At 41.9% G+C, this 18,743-nt stretch overlaps 1 protein-coding gene and 1 non-coding gene across 7 annotated transcripts in view; one reads left to right on the forward strand and one right to left on the reverse strand.

The window, feature by feature from the left end:
- The window catches only part of EOGT (EGF domain specific O-linked N-acetylglucosamine transferase), a 43,905-nt gene that overhangs the window by 8,110 nt on the left and 17,052 nt on the right, over positions 1-18,743 (forward strand). For 3 of the 6 annotated variants that reach the window (XM_053599245.1, XM_053599244.1, XM_053599246.1), the window contains exons 4-10: positions 391-602; positions 2,135-2,235; positions 3,244-3,352; positions 7,235-7,329; positions 7,660-7,764; positions 11,654-11,760; positions 15,415-15,518. In XM_053599245.1, the coding sequence (XP_053455220.1) occupies positions 405-602; positions 2,135-2,235; positions 3,244-3,352; positions 7,235-7,329; positions 7,660-7,764; positions 11,654-11,760; positions 15,415-15,518 (819 nt within the window). In that variant the 5' untranslated portion in view covers positions 391-404. Of the gene's footprint in view, positions 1-390; positions 603-2,134; positions 2,800-3,243; positions 3,353-7,234; positions 7,330-7,659; positions 7,765-11,653; positions 11,761-15,414; positions 15,519-18,743 lie in introns of those variants that run through there. The other 3 variants (XM_053599248.1, XM_053599247.1, XM_053599249.1) reach the window with 3 other exon arrangements.
- Positions 13,849-13,985, reverse strand: LOC128593024 (small nucleolar RNA SNORA2/SNORA34 family). The gene has a single exon (XR_008382211.1). It is a non-coding gene; the product is annotated as a small nucleolar RNA SNORA2/SNORA34 family (small nucleolar RNA).

The following is an 18,743-nucleotide window of genomic DNA, read 5'->3' on the forward strand; positions in this document are numbered from 1 at the left end:
AGGAACATTACTCAGTGATGAGCAACGTGCTTTTAAATTATGCTTGGGGCGGTGCCTGTGGCTCAGTCGGTAGGGCGCCGGCCCCATATGCCGAGGGTGGCGGGTTCAAACCCGGCCCCAGCCAAACTGCAACCAAAAAAATAGCCGGATGTTGTGGCGGGCGCCTGTAGTCCCAGCTGCTCGGGAGGCTGAGGCAAGAGAATCGCTTAAGCCCAGGAGTTGGAGGTTGCTGTGAGCTGTGTGAGGCCACGGCACTCTACCGAGGGCCATAAAGTGAGACTCTGTCTCTACAAAAAAAAAAAAAGAAAAAGAAATTATGCTTGGCTCTTGTCCCTTTTCCTTGACTGTTAAAGGAAATTTCTTAACAGATGTTTTCAATTTGATCTCTAGGTTTGGAGGTTGCTATGTTAATACTGCTTGTCTTTGGAGTATTGCTTCATAAAGTCCCACTGAGTGGCCAAGATCAGACTCCTCCTGAGACTGGAGAACCTCTGTATAACTATGCCAGCATCCACTTGCCAGAGGAGCACATTCCCTTCTTTTTGTACAATAATAGGTATATTGCCACCATCTGTAAGAAAGACTCACAGTGTCCATATAAGGTAGGTTTTATTTCTTCTTTGTTTTTTATTATTATTATTATTTTTTTTAAATATGCTGCTGTGGCATATTGACTTTTTTTTTATTTTTATTTTTATTTTTATTTTTTGCAGTTTTTGGCTGGGGCTGGGCTTGAACCTGCCACCTCCGGCATATGGGGCTGGCGCCCTACTCCTTGAGCTACAGGTGCCACCGCTCTTCTTTGTTTTTTAAAAGGACGCAATTTAGGCTGGCTTACTTGTTCTGCTTTTTAACTGGAAGCTGCAGGTAGAATTCTAACTTCTGGTTGTCTCTGTGTGTCAATCATTGTTCCTTTTCATTTAATAATTCTAAGCGACTAAACTTTGCTTAAAATTATGTCCCATTCACAAGAGTGAAATTTAAAAATCTAAATCACTTCTGAAATAAACAGGCAGCCAGTACTATTTGTATACTCTATAAATGAGGCAAATTAGATTTTATGCAGAAAAGAATGTCTTGGTTAAAAGTAACTGAAACATTTTACACCTCTTCTTTCTTAAACTGCACATAAGAGGGTCACGTGGTACTTAATTTCAGTATTAACACCTCAGCCTCTGTTTAATGTTACTGTGTCCTTCTGTCTGTGAGAAGTTGGAAAGACCTCAAAGAGGAGCCCATTAAGAGGTCTCACACTGCCTTGGAGATCAAAGCTGGGCATTGTGAGATGCTTCCTTTCCCATGGTGCTGGCACAGGAAGCATATGGAAAAGCAAACCTGGGAATCAGCCCAGCATTGCCCTTGGGGCCTTGTAGAAGAGCACTCTGAGCTCCCTGGCTAACAGCCGCTGTATGTTTACCAGGGGAAGCAAAGTTGTCATGTTTTGTGGGATCTTTGCTAAACTTGATTGATGAGTAAAGTTGCTAACCCCTTCAATTTGTCTGTGAATCTTTTGGTAACAGAAATTCAAATTTATATGCCTTTTTAGGCACTTATTTTTGAATCAGTTTGCTCACTCAGGCAGTTTCTTAAGCTACTGGAAGAAAAAAAAATTTTTTTTTTGAGACTGAGTCTTACTTTGTAGCCCTTGGTAGAGTGCTATGGCTCATTGTTCACCACAACCTCAGACTCTTGGCCTCATGCAATGCTCTTGCCTCAGCCTCTCAAGTAGCTGGGACTACAGGCGCCTGCCACAATGCCCGGCTATCTTTAGAGATGGGAGTTCAGGCTGGTCTCGAACTTGTGAGCTCAGGTGATCCACCCACCTCAGCCTCCCAGAGTGCTGGGATTACAGGCATGAGCCACCATGGCCGGCCTTAAGTGGTCTTTGGTAGTCTAGGTGAAGCCCAGGTTCTTGGTCGGGGCATACACATGGTGGGGTGGTGAGTAGGGATCATTGCTAAGGACTTTGAGCCCACTTTCCTTAGAATTTTCTCTAGTTATTTTATTACAAGGACAATACTGTAAAATGTAAACATGAAAGTTATATAAAGATTTTGTTTTCTTAGTGGAAATGTCTTAAGAATTCTCTCTAAATGTCAGAAAACAGTCTAAATATACACATTTTATGTTCTAGAAACACTCAGAAAATCTAAAGTATTGCTGGGGTTACGAGAAATCCTGCAAACCAGAGTTCAGGTTTGGTTACCCTATTTGCAACTATGTTGACATGGGATGGTAAGTTTCCATGTGTAATATCCTCTTCTTTAACTCCTTTCTCTGCAGGGTTTGTTGATGCCCTTATTCCCAGCTAGACTCTTACAGTTTTAGATAGTAATTCCTTTAGGTATTAATTTGCTTACATAGATAGTCATGAATTCAACTTGACTGTCTTACACTGGGATGGGAATATCTGTCATTTCCTCTGCTAGAGGCAGAAAACAGTCTGGGCCATAGAAAATGTCCCCCTAGGGAAATCCCTTTACCCCAGTTGCCTGGGTTTTCCTCCTCACTCTATCCTGAGTGTTCTGGCCTTCCCCAAACCACTTTTGATCTTCTGATTCCTCTTGGGTTGAAGCAGACCAAGTTCCCCTCAAGTACCCAAATTGGGGGGAGCCTGCATTTTTTTTTTTTTTTTAGCAACACCCCTATACCTCACCTGTTCCATCCTTTTCCATGCTGCCAACTTCTAACCACAATAGTGACTCTGTGCTTATCGGTTTAGTTCTGTGTATAAATGGAGTATTGTGGAGATGACCCCTCCCTTTTCGCTGTCACAGCCACTCCATGGAAGCTGGACCAGTAAGGGACCTTCGATTAAAAAAATACACAAACACACACACAAAAAAAAAAGAAAAAGAAAATATGTCCCCCCTAGTGTATGCTAAGAAGACAAATGGATAGTTTCCTCTTCTGCTGGGGAGAGTTGAACATAATTAGTACTTCCAGTACATTAATGCGGTAAAGAAAACGTAGTGATTAAGGATGCATCATTTTCTTCAGTTCCAGATAATCTTAACTTCATACATTTCTGTTGTCTATTTTTATGGTAAGAAAAGAAGTCTTTGAACGACTTAATTTGGTAACTTCGTACATGAAGGATAGTTTTGAGAAAACTATGATAGGATTATTTTTAAAAATTAAAATAATAACAGACTTCGAGTCATTTAAACTTTAGAAAGAATGTTCAAGGTCCAGAAAAAGCAAAAGAAAAAAAAATCACAGAATCTTTTTCTTTGAAAATAGGACAGACACTCTTGAGTCAGCTGGGGACATATTCTGGAGACAAGCTGACTTTGGGTATGCCAGAGAGCGGCTGGAGGAGATGCACCTGCTGTGTCAGCCCAAGGAAACCGTGGGTGTTTAGCCCCTTCATAAATGAGCTTATTTATTTTTATTGCTTATTATTGATGACTTGTTTTTATTATTTATTGTTTAGATTATAATGTAAAGACAAGATAGATGGCACTGTGAAAGGAATCCTCATTCTCATTTATTGGTTTCAAATTTTACTTAACTTCCCCAAAGTATTTTCTTTTTTTTTTTTTTTTTATTTTTGGGGATTCGTTGAGGGTACAATAAGCCAGGTTACACTGATTGCATCACTTAAGTATCAGATGGACATATTTTTAGACAGTTGTGATATTTTTAGGTTTAAAATCTGCCCCTCCTCCATGCCAACCTATGCTAAAGAGAAATTGATAAACCGCATTTTTACAGATTCATTCCCACGTAGAGTGGGGCAGAGGATGTGCCCCTCCCGCCCTGCTGTGTGTTTGCTTAGCATGTTATGGTTTGCAGCAGCTTTCCTGTGTGTCATCTGGGTTCATACCCGTAAGCACTACAGCAGAAGGACAGAGCAGATACCACTGATGATGCCTCTTTACCAAAGCGAAAACAAGGTCCTCAGAGAAGTTAAGCAATTTCCCTAAAACCACACAGCTACCCTGTAGAATTATGGATCTAGAATTAAAAGGCAGATCTTTTTACAGTGCACTTTCATCCATTGCACTTCAGTGGGTCAGACAAACATGCTGTCAAGAGGCATTTGGGGGTAGTAAGCATAAGAATAGGCTATCAACTACTGGATTCATATTCTGACTCTTGGACAAGGCACTCAACCCTTCCATGTTTCATTTTCCTCTGGCTTGAAGCTGTGTTCATCCTGTAGCATTATGGTAAGAGTAAAATGAGATTCTGCATATAAAAATGCTCAATGTAGGGGCGGCGCCTGTGGCTCAGTGAGTAGGGCGCCGGCCCCATATACCGAGGGTGGCGGGTTCAAACCCAGCCCGGGCTAAACTGCAATCAAAAAATAGCCGGGCGTTGTGGCGGGTGCCTGTAGTCCCAGCTACTCGGGAGGCTGAGGCAGGAGAATCGCTTAAGCCCAGGAGTTGGAGGTTGCTGTGAGCTGTGTGAGGCCACGGCACTCTACCGAGGGCAATAAAGTGAAACTCTGTCTCTACAAAGAAAAAAAATGCTCAATGTAGGACCTGGCAGCAAAGGGCTCAGCATTATTTTTTAAAGGTTGCTGGAGTTATAGGCATTTCTGATTAAGGCGCACTATTTTTTTTTTGAGACAGAGTCTTACTCGGTTGCCCTCTGTAGAGTGTTATGGTGTCATAGCTCATAGCAAACTCAAATTCCTGGGCTCAAGCAGTCATTTTGCTTCAGTCTCCGAAGTAGCTGGGACTACACGTGTCTGCTATAATGCCTGGATAATTTTTCTATTTTTCATAGAGATGGGGTCTCCCTCTTGCTCAGGCTGGTTTCGTACTCCTGAACTCAAGCAATCTGCCTGCCTTGGCCTCCAGAGTGTTAGGATTACGGGCATGAGCTGCCACACCTGGCCTAAGGTGTGCTGTTCTTTAAGCTAATGATCCTGCCCTTTGAGCTCTGACATCTCAGGAGTTTCTGGTAACTCCAGGCAATATGGGAAATAAAAAAAAAAGTCAATTTACTGGCATTCAAAAGCTGAATATATGCTCTAGAATGCTATTGGGGGCATCACATAATAGGGCTCTGAGCATTCTAGCAAAGGGAGTGGAACCCAAGGACAGGGGCACAGCACGGACCTGGGCTACTGCAGGGCGCATTTGTTTTACCTACACGCTCTGCCTGGAGTCTGACTGCTTATGTGGAAATGGCAAGGGAAAAGCTGCAGCCCCCCTGGGCGGCACCTGTGGCTCAAAGCGGTAGGGCTCCGGCTCCATATGCCAGAGGTGGCGGGTTCAAACTCAGCCCTGGCCAAAAAAAAAAAGAAAAGCCGCAGCCCCACCTTGTACACACTTTCGAGGTGGTTTGTAAAATACCTTTGTGGCTAAGATTTACCCTAATATGTTTTATGTGATTCGAGTATGATCTCTGTCTTAGTGGTTTAAGCTGTGTGGCCTGGGTGGCTTGTAAACAACAGAAATGTATTTCCCACGGTTCTGGAGGCAAGAAGTCTGAGATCAGGATGCTGGCACGGTCAGGTTCTGGTGAAAGCCCTCTTCTGGCTTGCAGACTGTGACTTCTTATTCCAGAGGGCTCTCAGGGGTACCTTTTATAAAGCTACCAGTCTCCCCCTTCCTGACCTAATCACCTCCCCAAGACCCCCACCTTTTAATTCCATCACATTGGGGGTTAGGACTTCAACATAAGAATTTTTCAGGGACACAAACATTCAGTCCATTGCAGTCTTCTACCAACTACAGATGCCAAAATGCCATGCAAGTTAAGATAAAGGCCTCATGTTCTTTGGAAGTTTTGAGGAAAACAATAAAATAAAATAGCATTTAAATCTATAAATAAATTCCAGAGCAGATAAAAAGTTTTTGATGCTTTCTGTCTTTCAGTACAATCCAGATTGGTTGAAATAGAATCCAGGTTCTGGTAGTTGACTCTTAAGTTCCTTTATTCAGTTATTTAGAAAATATTACCCGCATGTTGTTGTTGAGACAGACACTCTCACAAGTTGTGCGATTTTCAGAAAGCGCCTCTTACTAAAACTGGCAAACTGCCCTCCCCGCTTTTCATGTCTTTGGCACATGCATGTTTCCTTGGTTCATTTGGCTCGTCTTTGAAAAATGTTTCTTCACATAGGTGTGTGGGTAGTAGAGGTTCTGAAGGCCCTTTTTCTTCCTTTCCTTTCCCAAGTCGTCCCTTTAAAAGTCCCTTCTGCACTTTTTAAAAGTTTTTTTGAGACAGAGTCTTGCTCTGTCACCCAGTCTAGAGTGCCCTGGCATCAGCCCAGCTCATAGGCGCCTCAAACTCCTGGGCTCAAGCAATCCTCCTGCCTCAGCTACAGACGCCTGCCATGATGCTCAGCTAGTTTTTCTATTTTTTGTAGAGACAAGGTCTCACCTTTGCTCAGGCTGGTGAACTCCTGAGCTCAAGCAATCCACTCACCTTGGCCTCAGAGAGTGTTAGGATTATAGAAGTAAGCCACCACTCCTGGCCTATGTATATATATGTTTTTTTTAATGTCGGGATAGCCAGGGGCGGTGGCTTATACCTGTAATCCCAGCAGTATGGGAAGCTGAGGTGGGAGAATTATTTGGCTCAGGAGTTCGAGACTTGTCTGAGTGAGAGTGAGACCCCGAGTCATTAAAAAAATGAAAAACCCAGCCAAGTGCCACAGCTAGGGCCTGTAATCCCAGGGGCTTCTGGAGGCTGAGGCAGCAGGATCCACATAGCCTGAGTCTGAGATTGCAGTGAGCTATGATGCCACTGCACTCTGCTCAGGGGATAGGGTGGGACTCCGTCTCAACAACAAGGAAATGAAAAAAAAAAATTTAATGTCTGAATAATATGAGGGTGCAAATGATTAGACTACATTTTTTTTATTTGTTAGGTAAAATTCAAGTTGTAGTTGAGCACTTCACCCAGGGAGTGTGCTGTATACCCTTACGTTGTGTATCTTAGATGAGAGCTTGCTCTTTTTGTTTTAGAGGGGACTGAACTGAACCTGATATACAGCTCTTGGCTTTAAAATTTGAGGTAATACAGATAGACCATTTGGTAGTTCTTCATGGTAGTCTACCTGTGTGGAAACTGGCAGAGTATGCTTGGCTGAGGTCTTCTGGGAAAGAAAAAAAATCCTTGAACAGATGCAACCTTTGGAAAACTTTCTGCACCACACTGCATAGTTTGAACCTGAGGGTATACATGATGTCAACATGTTTAGGAAGTCTGGGTGAGTCCTTGCAATGTTAATACTTAAAGTTATTTTTTCTTTTTCTCAACCTTACTTCAGAGTGACTCAAGCCTGGTGTGTTCCCGTTATCTCCAGTATTGCCGAGCAACCAATCTCTACCTTGATTTAAGAAACATCAAGAGAAATCATGACAGGTACTTGAGTGGTTGATGTTAAAGTCTAATAGAAGTTTGGAAATATTTGCAGACCCAGGAGTATGGCTTGGGGTTGTTCCATGAGGGGTGGGTTGAGGTTTGGGTAGGGGATGCACGATCCAGATTGGCCAGATTTGCAAAGTTGGTTTGTGAGTATTGGGTTCCTTAAATGGCCCTGCAACTTTTGTATACATCAGATATTTTCTATTACAAATAAATTCTAATAAAAAATTGATTGTATAGATTGGTAATGTACCTTAATTACAACCCACGTGCTTGAGTCATGAAAAAAATTTTCTGAACTTAACTTCCTTTTTCGTTACACACTAGGTTTAAGGAAGACTTTTTCCAGAGTGGTGAAATTGGAGGGCACTGTAGACTTGATACTCATACGTTAATGTCTGAAGGTCAACGCAAAAGCCCTCTGCAGTCATGGTAAGTTTTTTAAAACATCTGTTTCTGAAATATTTGTTGTTATTTTGGACCCTGGCAGATTTGTACAGGGGGGGACTCTCAAATGGAAAATGTTACTTTATTTATAGATAATTTGGCATGAGCTTCTGAGGAATGACAACAACTAAGTGAATTCCTTGGTGTGTCTGAATTAAATGTATGTTTATAAAATATAGAGGGTGCCAAATAATACATATATACATTTTAAGAAAAATTAATAATATATACTGATAACAAAAGATGAATACAGGGTGCAGTGAGCAGAGCGCCAGCCCCATATGCCAAGGGTGGCGGGTTCAAACCCAGCCCTGGCCAAACTGCAACAAAAAAAAAATAGCCGGGTGCTGTTGTGGGCGCCTGTAGTCCCAGCTACTCGGGAGGCTGAGGCAGGAGAATCGCCTAAGCCCAGGAGTTGGAGGTTGCTGTGAGCTGTGTGACGCCACGGCACTCTACCGAGGGCAATAAAGTGAAACTCTGTCTCTACAAAAAAAAAAAAAAGATGAATACAAATACATATGAATGATAACAAAAGTCATGTTGATCACCTCTCATGATTGCAGAAGTCTACTGAGTATTACAAATCTATTTGTTTGTATATTTATTTATTTATTTTGGTGCAAAGTCTCACTTTCTCACCCTCAGTAGAGGACGGTGGCATCACAGCTCACAGCAACCTCAAACTCTTGGGCTTAAGCGATTCTCTTGCCTCATCCTCCTAAGTAGCTGGGTCTGTAGGCACCCACCACAATGCCTGTCTATTTTTTTTGTTGCAGTTTTCATTGTTGTTTAGCTGGCCCTTCCTGGGTTTAAACCCGCTGACCTGAGTGCTTATGACTGGCTCCGTAAGCACTGTGCTAAGGGTGCTGAGCTATGTTTTCCTTTCTTAATAAAGAAAGTATTAAGAAGTATGACATAGTACTCACTGTTTGCAAATGAAAGGAAAAAATGAGAGAAAAAAATCAATCCAAAACTGAGACTGGGTGCAGGGATCACAGCTAAAATCCCAGCATTTTGGAAGGCCACAAAGGGAGAATCTCTTAAGGCCAGGAGTTTGAGACCAGAGTGAGCAACATAATTAGGCCTACAAAAAATAAAAAAAAAATTAGCCAGATGTTAGCCGTTGGTCCCTGCTGTTTGAGAGGCTGAGGCAGGAGGATCACTTGAGCCCAGGAATTTGAGGCTGCAGTGAGCTATGATTGTGCCAGTGCACTCCAGCCTGGGTGACAGAGCAAGACTCTCTCAAAGTAAAAAGTGAATTTTTATTCACTCATAATTGTTGCAGGTATTTGGGGGAATACATTTTAAAAAATACACATATATTGAAATTTATAAGAAGCATACAAATAAATGTATAGTTTGGATTACTCAAAAGCGAATCTACCCATGTAACTGTTAGGTAGGTCAAAAGATAAATCAGCAGCAATACCCCAGATTCCCTCCCAGGCCTCACCCCCATCCTCCTCTCCAAAGGAGACTTTTAAAACCCATATGGTCACTTTTTGAACTTTAAAACATTTTACTTTAAAAGAATTTTGTACTCATAAAAATTTAAAAATAGTACAGCGAGTTCCCATTGTCCCAGCTTTCCCAGCTTCTGCTAATGATACTATCTCATGTAACCATAATGCAATGATCAAAACCAGGAAATCAACATTGGTACAGTATTATGAACTAAACATATGTGAATTTCACTAGTGATTGCATGCACTCGTCTAGAATGTTATCACATGTCTAGGTATCCATTGCCACAATTAGGATACAGAATTGTTCCTTCATCCTTCAGAAATGCTTTCATGGTACTCTTCTTTAATTACATGGGTTACTCTTTCAGTATAATAACTTTTGAAGTCAAACATTCAAATCAGGTGCTGTGTCTCATGCCTGTAATCCAGAACTCTAGGAGGGCAAAATGGAAAGATTGGTTGAGCTCAGGAATTCAAGACCACCCTAAGCAAGAGTGAGACCCTTGTCTCTACTAACAATAGAAAAATTAGACGGACATGGTAATAGGAGCCTGTAGTCCCAGATACTCAGGAGACTGAGGCAGGAGAATTGCTTGAACCCAGGAGTTTGAGCCTGACACTCTAGCCTGGTCAACAGAATCTGACTCTGTCTTAGGGAAAAAAGAAAAGTCCAACATTTGTGTTGAGCATACCATTCAGAATAATAATCTACCATCCATGAGTATGGCATTTTACAGTCTGCAGTGCAGTCTCTGACATGACTTAACAGAGTTTTATAAGTAAGTAATTTCTATATTCTAGTGGGATTTTTGATTCCTAGTACTTTTTTTTTTTTAGACGGACTCTTACTCTGTTGCCATAGGATAGAGTGCCATGCATCATAGCTCACGGCAATCTCAAATTTCTGGGCTCAAGCAATCCTCTTGGCTCAGCCTCCTGAGTAGCTGGGACTACAGGTGCCCACCACCACACCTGGCTAGTTTTTCTATTTTTAGTAGAGACGGAGTTTCACTCTTGCCCAGGCTGGTCTCCAACTCTTGAACTCAATCGATCTACTTGCCTTGGTCTCCCAGAGTGCTGGGATTATAGGGAGAAGCCACTGCACCCAGCCCCTATTCCTAGTACATTTCGATATCTGATTCCACAGGGTATTTTTCTTGGGTATAATCGTATTAGTTATTTATTGTTGTAGAACATGTTTTCCTAGGTACACCCTAGGGTATATTTGTACTCATTATCTATTGTAGTATAACCAATTACATTTAAGCGGCTTGCAAGGACAAACATTTGTTGCAGACAGACAGTTGGCCACGGCTGTAGACATCTCTAGGCTCAGTGAGGCCTAGAGAATCTACTGCTTAGCTTGCTTAGGTTGTTGTAAGCCTCACTTCCTCTCTGGCTGTTGGCCAGAGGCTTCAGTTTTTACCACGTGGACATCTCCTCAGGAGCACATGGTCTACGAGAGCACGTGCCCCAAGACAAAAGCTATAACATTTGGTTAATCTAATCTCAGAAGTGACATACGTATTCTGTTGGTTAGAAGTGAGTTACTAAGTCCAGCACACCTCAAAGGGAGGGAATTAACTTCCACCTTCTTTTTTTAACTTCTACCTCTTGATAGGAGAAGTATTATTAAAAGAGTTTGTGGATGTATTTCTGAAACCGCCATGATATTTTAGCATTGTAAATTTAAAGAATCCATTTGTTACTTGTTTTGTCACAGGTGATCTATATATTCACACCATATAGCTCACAATTGTCATGTGGTTGTGATTATCTTGTGATTATCAGAGAATTGTGCCACGTGGCTTCCAAAGATGTTTTCTAAGAATAAGTTTCCTTTCTTCTGGGAAGCCTAGCTGTCTGCTGTCTTTCTAATAACTGGGTAGTTCTGGGAATGCCATCCTTCTCAGAATCCAGGAAGCCTACCTTAAGAGTTTCTCTGAGCCTCAGGAGGAAACCATTTGAATCTTTCCACTTTACTGGTAACGAGGGTGTCCACTTGCAGCCCACAGCTGGTTATGAATGTTTATATGTAGTGGTGGATGTCACTAAAATTTTGCATAGACCTTTGTTGTGGTCATCAGCTTTCATTAGTGCTTATGTAATCAAAGACAACTCTTAGATAAGCATTCTTAGCCAGCCATGGGCCATGCTTGTACACCCGTCAAAGTTCCCAGTGTAAACATTACACTGAATTTTAAAATTATTTTTGCTCCTAATCTCAACATTAAAATTGATATCAAATTATATAAATGTCAGGATGTCTCAGAAGTTACAGGCCTCCATAGGAGCGCCTCTGCAAACTAGAAGTAAAATTTGCCTAATGAACAGATCTTAAGTTAACATGTTGGGATAGAAAGCTAGGGAGAATGACTTTGAAATCGTATCTCAATTCCTAATTTCAGGTTTGCTGAACTAAGAAGTTATACTCCGCTCAACTTCAGACCTATAGAAGATGCTAAATGTGACCTTGTTATTGAAAAACCAACATATTTCATGAAATTAGATGCAGGTGAAAAGTTAATTTGTCTATTATTTATGAGTTTGTTAATGATGCTTTATTTTTTTTTTAATGTATGTGTGTAGTAATTTTCTGTGAAATTTTGAAAACAGTAGGACACACAGTGGAATTGCTTTTGGCTTTCTTTGAAGAAATAGATGAATGAGTTTGAACTTCTCATTATTTTATGCCTTTGGTATTTTAGAAGAACCCTTCACATTTATATCAAAGGAATCAAAATCAAAAGATGAGAGAAGAAGGCATGGGTGTACCTTTTGTAACTAAATTTACTCCATCTGGTTTCTCTAATCATTTGATTTAGATTGTGTTTCATTAATTTTTTTTTTTTTAATTAAAGACCACGTGTATAGTATGGGTGAGAAAGAAATGACCATGACCTCCCCTGGCAAACTTTCTAATACTGTTTTCATAACTAAAGTGAACTTAAAATAATTTTGGAAGTTGCCACTGCAATGTATCCTTGAGCCAAAAATTAAATTATTTCCCCATTTGTGCCGATAGCTTCTGACTTTCAACTTGCAAGCACAGATTTAACATTGTGAGCTAGTTGCCCTAGAAGGAGAAACACAGATTGCACTATATTATCTCTCTCATTAGGAGACACAAAGATTATTATGTTATATCATATCAAAATTCATGAGAGGTTGGGCTTACTATGACATAGAGAGACCCCTCTGTCACAAATATTTCAGAATTACTATAATTTATTGATCATAGTTTTAATACGCTCTGCCTTCTGAAGTCGTAATTCCTATATTACAAAGTATTAAATTCAGAAATCAGACAAGTTTAGGTTTTTGAAATAAGAGCAAGTAAAAATGCTATGTTCAAGGTTCAAACTCATTCTTAAAATATGTAAATTTTAAAAGGGCAAAGAAAACACTGTGGTCTGCTTGTAGAAGAGGTGAATATGTGTGAGGTGTTCAATTTATGCAGATACTTATGCAATAAAGTATGTAAAGTGGGAATAATAGGCCAGGGTGGACATGTACCATTTCTTTTTCATATTCATAACTCTACTTTTTTTTTTTTCTAACTCCTGCCTTCCTCAATTTTCCTTTTCATGTTAACTCTTACCTTGGGAGGAGCATTCTGCAGAACAAGACTCACTAAGGGGCACATTTCCTGAGGACCAAGCCTATGTTTCTCCCTCATTTATAAATCCTGGCAGCACCAAGTAGTAATTTGTGCCTGATATAATCCTCAGTATATGCTAGGAACTCACTGAATGAGAGAGCTCATGCATGTTGTATGGCTAACCCGGGAAAAGAGGATGTGTTTTCAGAGAACTTTATTTTTCTTGCTAATTTGAAAATAAGCTCTTTGCCAAGATTTTCCTAGGTGAACAAATTAGCCCTTCCATACAATCACCTAAGATGCCAGGCTAAAAAGAACTTGAATATTTTCTGGCACAAAGAAAGACTATGATTTCTGCTTTTGAGAGTCACTGTTTTTCTGCTACTCATTACTTTTCCTTCTTTAAAATACATGTTTTAGGGTGGTGCCTGTGGCTCAGTGAGTAGGGCGCCGGCCCCATATACCGAGGGTGATGGGTTCAAACCCAGCCCTGGCCGAACTGCAACAACAACAAAAAAATAAGCTGGGCATTGTGGCGGGCGCCTGTAGTCCCACCTGCTCGGGAGGGTGAGGCAGGAGAATTGCAGAAGCCCAAGAGCTGGAGGTTGCTGTGAGTCCTGTGACGTCATGGCACACTACCGAGGGTGGTACAGTGAGACTCTGTCTCTACAAAAAAAAAAAATAAATAAAATACATGTTTTAAATGTCACTTCTTGGAATTTCTTCCCAGGTAGATTTGTACATTTGTATATTCAGGTCCTGCATGCCTAAGTGGAGCATGCATTTTTTTTTTTTTTCATACTGTAGAATTATCTTTTTATTTTGGGTAAAAACCCACAGTCATTTTGGGGAGCTGTAATTAAGATTTAACAGCATTATAATTCTAACAAATAACTTAAATATCCTTGTGAGATAAATATAGTAATATTTTATGGGTATTTTGGAACCCGACAGTATTAAGACTACAAATCACACTAGCCTACATCTATCACCAATGACTCATACTGTTTCTTTCTAATGAAATGACCATTACATTTCCAAAGTTCTGAAATGGCCAACAGACCACAGAAAGATAATTCTTTAGGCTCCTGCTTGAAACCAAGAGCTTCAGCAAACTGCTGGCCTTGATTCAGGGCCAAGCATTTTTTTTTTTTAATGACTGGCATATGAATTTATAAATAAAGGTACTCGCAGCCCTTTCTACTCTATCTAACCTAGAGGTATCCAAATAGTTTTTATTAAGGTCTTACTATGTGCCAGGCACTGGGATGGGGACCTTAAGATACATTATCTCTGGATAGCTCATGACAAAGCTGGCACTTCTGTATAGCTATGTCCCATTTCTAGTGGAAAAGCTAAAGCTTAGAGAATTACCCTGGGAGGCTGAGGCAGGTGGATGGCTGAGCTCAGGAGTTCAAGACCAGCCTGAGCAAGTCTCTAATAAAAATAGAAAAATTAGCCAGGCATTGTGGCAGACACCTGTAGTCCCAGCTACTCAGGAGGTTAGGCAAGAGGATCAGTTGAGCCTAAAAGTTTGAGGTTGCTGTGAGCTGTGATGCCACAGCACTCTGCTGAGGGTGACAGAGTGTGAGATTCTGTCTCCAAAAAAATAAATAAAAGTAAAGCTTAGCAACATTATGAATTTATTTAAGAACATTGTGCCTGAGTGACTGCACTGGAATTCAGCCCAATTCTTCTGATTGCAGAGTTCGTGCTCTTTCAATTAGAACATGAGACATTTACCTCTTTTCAGTGATAGTTGGTTAATATTTTCCCAAGGAGAATATTATTAAAAGTAGTGATTGGACAGGAAAAAGAGACCAAGAATCAAACTTAGCAAAATGTTAATAGGCATCATTGTTAATAATTCTGTGGTAAATAGGTATTGCTTAATTAATTTAAAAAAATATGTTATCAGAAGAAATAATGATTAGTCTTCATGGCCTTATAGTTCTAGTCAGTTTTAAGCTAAATAAACCAACATTATTTTTTTTTTCTGGGAACTTAATGATTATTTGTTACTTGGGATATATGGGAAGATAAATTCCCGATTTTTGTTTTTTTTTTAAGACAGAGTCTCACTCTATTGCCCTCAGTAGAGTGCAGCTCACAGTGACCTCAAACTCTTGGACTCAAGCAATCCTCTTGCCTCAGGCTCCTAAATAGCTGGGACTACAAGTACCCACCACAACACCTGGCTAGTTTTTCTATTTTTGGTAGAGACAGGGTCTCTCACTCTTACTCAGGCTGGTCTCGAACTCCTGAGCTCAGGCCATCCACCCATGTTGGCCTCCCAGAGCACTAGGATCACACGTGTGAGCCACCACGCCCGGCCCCAAATTTCCGATTTCTAAGTAACCAATTTTAAAGGGAAATTTTAAACCCAATCAATCTATAAAATGAGGACTACCTGTGTAAAGATCATTTCGTGTTTGGCAAAAACTCTTTTTTTAACCCTTTGTTTCAACCGAAAGTCCACTAAACAGTTTTTACATGGGGTAGAATAAAAATTGTTCAATTCTGTATCCTTTGGGGGCAATTAACATAGATTTGTTTCCCCAACACTAGGTGTTAACATGTATCACCACTTCTGCGATTTCATCAATCTTTATATCACCCAGCATGTGAACAACTCATTCAGCACAGATGTGCGCATTGTGATGTGGGACACCGTGAGTAAGAATGTTCTCTATGCTTCAGCACTGTCTTTACCTTGAGTTGTCAGTATGAGACTTGGATCTTGGGAGACAGAATTTTCTAAGATATGCATGTTTACATATACACACCCTTGCACACATCCATGCCATCCACATCCTGTCTGTAGGTGGGGTGATTGTGTCTGTACGTGAGCACTGACACATACATATACATATAGACAGATAGATGTGTGTGTGTACCTCTGTTCTTTGAATTTTAGAATGAGGTAGCAGAACATTTCTTTCCCCTTTTGGGGAGGAGGAGTTGCAAAGATCAAAGGTGCACTGACTTTGGCTGAGTGTTTCTCCTCTAAGCAGACATAAAGACTGTCAATCATTCGCTCAGTCTCTGTAACCTGCCCTGAAGAGCGTGCCTGTCTTTACCATTTGGCCTCTACCATTTGCTGTCTGCCTTTGCTTAATGCATCTTCCTGCTTCTACTTGCTTTGTACAACTAGCACTGTGTTTCAGCCCCCCATGCACACAGCAGTGAGCTGTGAGACCTCTGCATGCATAAACGTACACATGCTGAATTATACCTGCTATTTATTGTTGTCAGTGTAGACTTTTTTTCCTTCTTCTATTTCTTTGCCTGCCTTTTTCATGTTTCTTCCTATATCTGGCCCCTCCACCTGTCGAGGTAACCCCAAGACAGTGGTTCTCAACCTTCCTAATGCCGCAATCCTTTAATACAGTTTAATACAGTTGAGAACTGCTGCCCCAAGATGTGCCCCAATATCCTTATCTGTGAAGCAGGATAATGAGAGCACCTACCTGGGTATCATTTTGAGGATGAAACACATGGTGTGTGAACAATCACAGTGCCTGGCACACAGTACATGTGCTCTGAATATTAACTATGACAATGACAAGGAAAGCAAGTGGTTTGGAGCATAAACGAGAGAGGTTCTCTAAAACGGGAAGTTGGAGCACTTGCCAACGGTTCATCTAAGGTTCCACTGACTTTCAGACTCACAAGACACTCAACTCACAAGCCCTGTTCAGGGTGACATTGCAGGGGCTCAGCGCTTGCGGGCAGAGCCACATCTAGCATTTCTTCCCAGGGCAGCACTAGCAGCCCACACAGCACAGCACAGGTGCAGGGAGATGAGCTCCACATGGGACAGGCATCAGAACTGCCTTGGCTAATAACTTCTTGTCCCACGAGGGCCAGCAATTCCTGTAACAACTGCATTGGTAAAGCCCCCAGGATCCCGGAAAGAGACACTCCCAGCCCCAAGAGTCCTGATGCTCAGGAAGTCTAAACATGGCTTTCCCAGTCCAGATGCAATTTACCAACCAAACACTAAACATCTGTTTTGCTCAGAAGCAATGTTGCCTAGAAACATAGTTGACACGTGCCGTCTTCATTCCAGAGAGCAGAGCTAGCCAGGGAGTGGAAGGTCAGATTCTCTAGCAGAGAGGGAAGTTTTGCTGATCCCGTTTTTCACAGATATGAGGCTTATGGCAGATCTGTGTCAAAAGGTCTTTGTGTTCGCCGTTCCCTAAGCCCTTTGGTTTGAATTGAAGTCTGGAGAGAACGGGTTCTGTAATTTCAGTATGCTGCTCCTTTCTTTCAGTTTCCCTCTGTGCATGCAAGTACATTTCCCTGTGTTCCCCTTTTGCTGCCACAGCAGTTTCATTTCTTAGAAATGTTTTTGTGAGCAGAAGAACAACAGTCCTTTTCTTTTATTCTTTTTGTATAAGTGATTTTAGGGCACAACCACCAACTGTGACAAGCTTTAAATGATGAACTCATGATCGTTTTGCTTTTCTTAAAAAAAATTTCACCTGATCTTTTCTCATTTAATGCTCACAACCTCCCCCTGCCCTGTGGACTTGAGATTTTATTTTATTTTATTTATTTATTTTTTTGAGACAGAGCCTCAAGCTGTCACCCTGGGTAGAGTGCTATGGCGTCACAGCTCACAGCAACCTCCAACTCCTGGGCTTAAGCCATTCTCTTGCCGCAGCCTCCCAAGTAGCTGGGACTACAGGCACCTGCCACAACACCCGGCTATTTTTTGGTTGTAGCTGTCGTTGTTTGGCAGGCCTGGGCTGCATTTGAACCTGTCAGCTCTGGGATATGTGGCTGGCGCCTTAGCCGCTTGAGCTACAGGTGCCAAACCATGGACTTGAAATTTTATACTAGCTCAGTTTTGAAGACTGAGATCTGAGCAGCAGGTGAGGACACTAATGCAAGTGGGGGGAGGAGTGGAGTCAAGGATTCCAGTCCAGGCAGCCTGACCCCCGACCTGTCCTGGGAAACCAGTGTTGGCCTTCTTAAAGACCTCCAAAGAGGGCGGCGCCTGTGGCTCAGTCGGTAAGGCGCCGGCCCCATATACCGAGGGTGGCGGGTTCAAGCCCCGCCCCGGCCAAACTGTAACCAAAAAATAGCCAGGCGTTGTGGCAGGCGCCTGTAGTCCCAGCTACTCGGGAGGCTGAGGCAAGGGAATCGCTTAAGCCCAGGAGTTGGAGGTTGCTGTGAGCTGTGTGAGGCCACGGCACTCTACCGAGGGCCATAAAGTGAGACTCTGTCTCTACAAAAAAAAAAAAAAAGACCTCCAAAGAACCTGTTAAAAGAGTCTCATGTTCCAGAGGTGTCCTGTATCTTGCTGATGCTTTTCTTCATCTTCCTCAATTGGACTGACTTAGATTGAGCCTCCCCTTCTCTGTGCTGGTGGGGTTGGGACAGGATGCAGGACCTCTGTGACGAAACCAGTCTTCTTAGTTAGCTGGGCGTGGATAGGCGGAGGGCTATGGCTAAGTAGGTTGGCTTTGCTAATTACAGCAGGCTAGTGCCTCTTTTCAGTCAGGTTCTCCAGATAGTCAGGGCTGCCAGCTGGCTCCAGAATTCAGGCCCACAGGAGACTATAGGTTGGATGGGGACAGTGCTAACTGAGAGGCTGTGTGATTACTACATCTTTTCCATAGGTAAAGCCTTAGGTTAAGGGACACTGTGACCTGCAGGATGACTGGTATGAAAATCTCCCACAGTGGATGGTGTTCCCACAGTCAGTCCTGACGGCTTTAGATGACCAGTTTTCCTAGGGGAAAAGCAGGGAAGTGGCTATGACTGCAGTTCAGCTCTTAGTGACATTTTACAAACTACCCCTAAGAAACCCATGAGACTTTCTCCTCCTTGCCAAGCTCAGCAGTTTGGCTCCTCCCATCATAATGTGGCTTACAGACGCCTGTGCA

The sequence above is a fragment of the Nycticebus coucang genome, chromosome 8 (assembly GCF_027406575.1).
Source record: "Nycticebus coucang isolate mNycCou1 chromosome 8, mNycCou1.pri, whole genome shotgun sequence".
Taxonomy (NCBI): Eukaryota; Metazoa; Chordata; class Mammalia; order Primates; family Lorisidae; genus Nycticebus; species Nycticebus coucang.